Source organism: Cervus elaphus, chromosome 20 (assembly GCF_910594005.1).
Source record: "Cervus elaphus chromosome 20, mCerEla1.1, whole genome shotgun sequence".
Lineage (NCBI taxonomy): Eukaryota > Metazoa > Chordata > Mammalia > Artiodactyla > Cervidae > Cervus > Cervus elaphus.
The window spans coordinates 37,369,927-37,376,495 of record NC_057834.1 but is presented as its reverse complement, the minus strand read 5'-3'; the positions used below and the strand labels follow the sequence as shown (position 1 = coordinate 37,376,495).

Genomic DNA, 6,569 nt, shown 5'->3' with positions numbered 1-6,569 from the left:
GAGCTTAAGCTCTAGTAGGAGTTTAGACTTCAGAAAGAACTTCCTAAAAAGGGGAATTTTAGAGAAGTGAATCTCTACTCGGGGAAGTTAAGGATCTCCCTTCTCTTAAGAACTTCATCCATCTGGTGAAGGAGGAGGTAGGGAACTAGGGAACAAATAAAATGACCTCTCTGAGCGCTTTCCAAAGTCTTCCATCCTCAGAAATTCCCAAGTCCTTCCCAGAGACAGAAAAATTCTCCTTACTCTCTAATTTCCATCCTCTCCTATTGCAATGCTAACTAGTCACTCTGCCCTCCTTGGCACCCAGCCACTTCCCTGGCCTTACCCCAATTCTCTTTTGAGACTTGCAGCTGGACTATTAAGGCAGATCCCATTTCAACCTTCTCACCAACTTTCTCTCTCCCTCTCCCCATTTTCTTCTCCTTGGGGATGTCATTTCCTGTTTTGAACCCGCCCCTACCCGGGCCCTTTTTCCGGTGGTGTGTGCCAGCCGGTCCTGCATCCCACATCCCCAGCTGTTGACATTTCGTTGCCATTACCCAGAGGATAAAGAAAGGGCCCCTGTTATCCAACAATAGGGGGAAAGAAGGAGACAATGGGAAATTGTGCTTCCGACGGGGAGGGGACAGAGAAGGAAAGGACAGACAGATGACAGACAGAGGGGGCTGGACAGAAGGGGTCAGGTTTCTTGAAGCAAGTGGAGGTCCTGGAAGTCTGGTTCCCACCTTGACAGCCTCTTCCCATAGGCAATGCGCACCCAGGTGCCGGAGGGCAGAGGTGAGGACTCTGTTGGGGGAGGGAGAGGGGTGCTGCTTAGAGGAGTCGCATATAGAAAAGCAGAGGCAGCTGGAACTTGACACATAGATCTTTGAGCCTCATTTGTAATTCATCCCCCTGCCCAGCAGTCCAACATCCTTATACCCACCAATCAATCCATCCCTTCTCTGGTCCAAGAGCATCTAGAAGAAATGAGGCACCCTACTGTCTGCAATATTTCAGGCAATTATTCCTGGGTTGCCTCCTTCACTCCACCCCTCTTCGTGGGTTCCCTTGTCATGCTGTGTCTTCCCCCAGGCCCAGGGCAGTGAGTTCCACAGACACAGTGCCCAGTCACAAAGCTGGACCCGAGTCACTTAACGTGGCTTAGTGGAATGATGAGTGGGGGAGTTTCCGGTACCTTGGCTTCTTTGAACTCAGGGCAGAAGCATTTCCTCAAAGGTTCGAAAGAAGAGACCACACTGATTAGGGGCCCAAGTCCTGAGGCTCTTAAGTGTTTGGGCCTCCCGGGGCCCAGGCAACCCCTTCACCTGGAAACTCTTTCTCCAGCAGGACAAAAAGCTGCCAATCACTGCACCCACCATCTCTGTGAAGAGGCCCACTTCTAACAGGTCAGTGTCAAAGTATCTTACAGCATATTATTGATCAGAATGTTCATAAAATAATTATCAGAGAAATGATTTTTTATTATATCTAAAAGTATCCCATAAAAATTTTGACTATTTCTCTTAAATAAAGCTTTATCGGTGAAAACAAAACAGGGAGTAGGCGCTGGCGCTGTTGGCCACTCTCTCATTCTCCGTAAGGGACATGAAGAAGGAATGTGTGTGCTTGCTTTGAGATACAGAAATACAGGCCAGTGACTAAGAGTTTGAACCTCATGTCAAGCCTGGATTCAAGCCCCAGCAAACCCCTCCCCTTAACAGCTGTGTGACCTCATTCAAGAATCCTGACATGGGAGCGCCTTTGAGCATGTATAATTGGGATTCATAATCATTCCTAACTCATAGGATTGCTAAGGGGAGTAAATATAAAAGTGTACTTGAAAAGGGCTTAGAGCAGTTTCAGGCACATTTAACTTTAATGTGTTGGTGCTGGCTGTGGTTACTATGTATCCCTCAACTGATCTCAGTTCCCACTCTCTCTTACCAGTTCCCACTATCTCGACCAGGTGCTTACCAGGTTGTCCTGTACAGGAGACATGTTCTCTCACTGACTTCTCTGTCGCAGATGCTTTTCTTCTTAACCATTGGGAAGTCCTTTCTGCACCTAACCTCTGTCTCCTGCTGCATACTCGGCTCTGACCTTCATCTGGAAGGTCAGAAGCTCCATCAGGAAGATGGAGCTTGGCTCCTTAGCCTTCCGAGTCCTCCTCAAAGTTTCCTTCCTCTTGCCATGTCCCCGCTCTTCTTCCCAAAAGTCCTTCATGTGAGCTCATTCATTAACACACATATTTATTTAGCATCTACTGTGTGCCAGAATCTATGCCGGCAGTTGTAGATAACAACTAGCATATACATAGCACTTATTATCCATAGATATCAGGACCTATTTAAGCATTTTATGTATGTTACTTCGTCTAACTCCACAACAACTCAGTGAGGTAGGTGTGCTACTATCCCCCCCCCCCCATTTTACTGATGAGGATATTGAAGCAGAGAGAGGTTAAGCAACTTGTTCAAAGTCATGTGATTAGGAAGTAGATCTTTTTTTTTTTTGAAGTTGCTCAGTCGTGTCCAACTCTTTGCGACCCCGTGGATTGTAGCCTACCAGGCTCCTCCGTCCATGGGATTCTCCAGGCAAGAATACTGGAGTGGGTTGCCATTTCCTTCTCCAGGGGATCTTCCCGACCCAGGGATCGACCCCAAGTCTCCCACATTGGAGGCAGACGCTTTAACCTCTGAGCCACCAGGGAAGCCCAGGAAGTAGATCTTAAAAAGGGATAAAACTAGGTTAAAGGGTCTTTAGCCCAATTATTTAAAAAAATGGCCAAGGTGATAAAGAATAGATAAGATAAAGAAGGGGGGAAATCAACTACTGAAATAGACGGCTGTGTTCGAAATAATTTTTAGTAGCCTTATAATTTTATACTTTATAACTTTATAATTATTGGAAAGCTCACTGATGTAGTCTACATATGCAGATGTATTTAACTTTCAAATTCACACTGCTAATTTAGCTGCTAATAGAAATACTTCTAAGGAAAAAAGTTCCAAGTCAGGAGCAGTAGGAAAACCAGAGTGGTAGATCACAGTGCACTGCAGTGTGATGAAGTGGGGGCGAGAGGAAAGGTTTCCCAGAGAAGGTGACGCCCAAACTGATTGCCTGTAAGAGGAAGGTGAGGGTGAACTCGGACTGTGTTGGAGCCAGAACATGTCTGCAGCATAGAGCCGAGGGCACAGGTGGTGAGAAGTGGGGTGGGGGGCAATGCTGGAGATGCCCTGAGAGGCTGGATCACAGAGTGCCTTGGAAGTTGGGTTAGGATGCTGGATTTGATCCTCATGGCAACAAGGAGTCACTGCTTTAAGCAGGAGAGTGACTAGATCATATTTACTCTGGCTTCAGATGGAGAATGGGTGTTGGGTGAAGATAAGAGACTAGAGATGGCAATCCAGAAGGGAGGACTTGGGAAGTAGCACTTGTGCTGAAAATGGATAGGTAGAGAAGGCTCAATCATGACCTGCTGACTGACGGGACAAGAGAGGAAAAAGGATGGGCCCAGGAGGCCTGGCGGGGTGGGGATGGGTGAGTAGAGTTTGTTACTGCCCCTCCCCCATCGCCTTTCTTTGCTAACAGTTTCAGCCCCTTTATCTGCCGCCCTGGCTTCCAGATGAACAGTCCCCTCTGAGGAATCCCGACGGGAGTTCATCATCTCCCCACCCCATTCCCTTAGTGCTAAGAAATGCCCAACCTTGTGCCCCACAGACCGTGCTGGGCTGACTCCCATCATGCAAGGCAGGATCAGTCTCCCCTCTCTCTGCCACTTCCTTCTCCCTTGGGCCTTCGCCACCTTCCACAGAGCCCTGGGGGACCAAGGTAAGACCTTAATTCGGCCCAGAATCTGGAGAACAGTGGTGGGGAAAGTGGGAAGGGTTGTTGGAGGTCCTCAGGGACTGAGAAGTCATTTCTGAGTGAGCAATGGAGAGAGGTTTGGGAGAGTCTGGGGAACGCTGGCTTTGGACAGGCACTTGGGGCAGTGGGGGTCAGGGGGTTCCTGCCACTGTGGCCCCCTCTGCTCAGCACCCCACCCTGGCCCCCACTACCTCCTGCCCCCCATCCACGAGGTCATTCACTCTCGTCGTGGGGCTACGACCACGCTGCCCTGCGTCCTGGGCGCCCCGCCTCCCAGCTACAAGGTGCGCTGGAGCAAAGTGGAGCCCGGGGACCTCCGGGAAACGCCCATCCTCATCACCAACGGACTGCACGCCCGGGGCTACGGGCCCCTGGGGGGGCGTGCCAGGATGCGAAGAGGGCATCGGCTGGACGCCTCCCTGGTCATCGCCGGCGTGCGCCTGGAAGACGAGGGCCGGTACCGCTGTGAGCTCATCAACGGCATCGAGGACGAGAGCGTGGCGCTGACCCTGCGCCTGGAGGGTGAGGCCCTTCGGTTGCTGCCGCTTTCCTCTCTGGCGGTGGTTCTGCCGTCTGGCTCAGGTCTCCCGGGACTCCTCTGCAGCCTCTCCCTGTCCCTGTTCCCGGAGCCCCCAGCCCTTTCCCCCGGGCGGCACCGCCCTTCCTTGCCCCTCTCCTTCTGCCGGCTCTCTCCAGGCTGTCTGCCCCCCACTCCCAGGTGTGGTGTTTCCGTACCAGCCCAGCCGGGGCCGGTACCAGTTCAATTACTACGAGGCGAAGCAGGCGTGCGAGGAGCAGGACGGCCGTCTGGCCACCTACGCCCAGCTGTACCAGGGTGAGTGGCCGAGCCCGGGGACCGCCCAGGCTCCCTCCGAGCTGTCGCCTGGACCCCAGGGGAGGCGAACTCCGGGTCTGGCTCCCGCCTGTGACGCGTTTAATCCCGCGACCCCCTTTCCGCCCCCGCCATCTCCCGCCAGCGTGGACCGAGGGTCTGGACTGGTGCAACGCGGGCTGGCTGCTCGAGGGCTCCGTGCGCTACCCTGTCCTCACGGCGCGCGCGCCCTGCGGTGGCCGAGGTCGGCCCGGGATCCGCAGCTACGGGCCCCGCGACCGGAAGCGCGACCGCTACGACGCCTTCTGCTTCACCTCGGCGCTGTCAGGTAAGGGGCCGGGGCGAGCCATCCTCCGCGGCCGGGGTCTGACCCGCGCCGGACAGAGGAGGATCCCACCTGAGAAGGAGGCGGGGGGCGGGGCGAGCGGGGCCGGGACTCGGGCCTCTAGAATGCGGCGGGGAAGGTAGAAGGCCAGAGGCTTGAGATTACCGGCCAACTCCGTGGTCCCTTGCAGGCCTCGCCCCTCCGTCACTCTGCCCACCCAGCCTCCAGCCTGTCTTTTACAACCTCACCCGCACCCCCAGTCTCTATACTCCCACTCCTCCTACCCACGCTCGGACCCACCGATCCACACCTGCCCCTCTCCCCCATCCCGACTCTGCGCCCTGGGAGTCTGAATTCCGCCACGCCCCGGCCGGCCCTGCTCTCGGTCGGTCGGTGACCTGCTTCGGTTCCCAGGTCACGTGTTCTTCGTGCCCGGGCGGCTGACGCTGTCTGAAGCCCACGCGGCCTGCAGACGGCGCGGGGCCATGGTGGCCAAGGTCGGGCACCTCTATGCCGCCTGGAAGTTCTCCGGGCTGGACCAATGCGACGGCGGCTGGCTGGCGGACGGCAGCGTGCGCTTCCCCATCACGACGCCTCGGCCGCGCTGCGGGGGCCTCCCGGATCCCGGAGTGCGCAGCTTCGGCTTCCCCAGACCCCAGCAGGCGGCCTATGGGACCTACTGCTACTCCGAATAGGGGCCCACCGCACCCCCTCCAGCGCGCGCGACAAAGCCTGGGAGTCGTGGCGGGGGTCTCTCGCCTCTTTCCCGAGAGCCTCCCCTTCCATCGGACGAGGAGCAGCTCCTCCTGACCCGCCTTCTCGACCGAAGGCTGCGGGCCAAGGATCCCGGCTGGCCCGGCGTCGGGGAGGGGACGTGGTGGCGCCCCGGGTGGTAGTGAGCAGCTTCGAACCTCTGACTCGAGGCGGTTCGCGCCCCCCCACCCCACAGCAGACTACGCAGCCACGGCTAGGTGACGGGAGAGGCGTCCAAGGGGCATTAACTGACTTCTATCCGGCAATAAAATAACCTGAGGACTTTTTGTGTTGGGTGAAGCTGTCATTGAGGTGGGGGGCTGGGGGCGCGGGGGTGGAGGGGGATCCCGTTGGATCCAGCGTGCTGAGCCAGGGCCTCGGAATACAGAGGGAAACGAGGGGCTACTGCCCCCGAGGGAGGAGCCTGCAAGAGGAGGGATTTCGAGGCGCTGTGCTGTGCTCACGCGCTTCTGTCGTGTCCGACTCTGCGACCCCATGATCTGTAGCCTGCCAGTCTCCTCTGTCCACGGGATTTTCCGGGCAAGAATACAGGAGTGGGTTGCCATTTCCTCCTCCAGAGGATCTTCCCGACCCAGGAATGGAACCCGTGTCTCCTGCTTCTTCTGCGCTGCAGGCAGATTCTTTACCATGGAGCCACCTACTGGAAGGAGGAGAGGGCACCGCAAGACCTTAGGAGAGTTGGACACACCGTGGGCGGCCACCCTTGGATAGAATTCAAAGTGATGTTGTGCCAGGCACCACGCGGGGGCGCCACACCCCTACCTAAGGTTACTGGCTAGGCGCGCTCCA

At 55.9% G+C, this 6,569-nt stretch overlaps 1 protein-coding gene across 3 annotated transcripts; it reads left to right on the top strand.

Annotated features, from left to right (window-relative positions):
- Positions 1-623: 623 nt before the first annotated feature.
- HAPLN2 (hyaluronan and proteoglycan link protein 2) lies at positions 624-6,046 on the top strand. Of its 3 annotated transcripts, none has more exons than XM_043876977.1 (7): positions 624-777; positions 1,327-1,388; positions 3,703-3,813; positions 4,127-4,371; positions 4,568-4,684; positions 4,827-5,009; positions 5,421-6,046. In XM_043876977.1, the coding sequence occupies exons 1-7, from the start codon at positions 649-651 to the stop codon at positions 5,699-5,701; spliced, it is 1,128 nt and encodes a 375-aa protein (XP_043732912.1). In that variant the 5' UTR covers positions 624-648; the 3' UTR covers positions 5,702-6,046. The 3 variants fall into 3 exon arrangements, with proteins under 3 accessions (XP_043732912.1, XP_043732913.1, XP_043732914.1); XM_043876978.1 differs by having other exon boundaries at positions 630-777; positions 1,330-1,388; XM_043876979.1 differs by lacking the exon at positions 624-777 and having other exon boundaries at positions 1,325-1,388; positions 4,018-4,371.
- Positions 6,047-6,569: the final 523 nt, after the last annotated feature.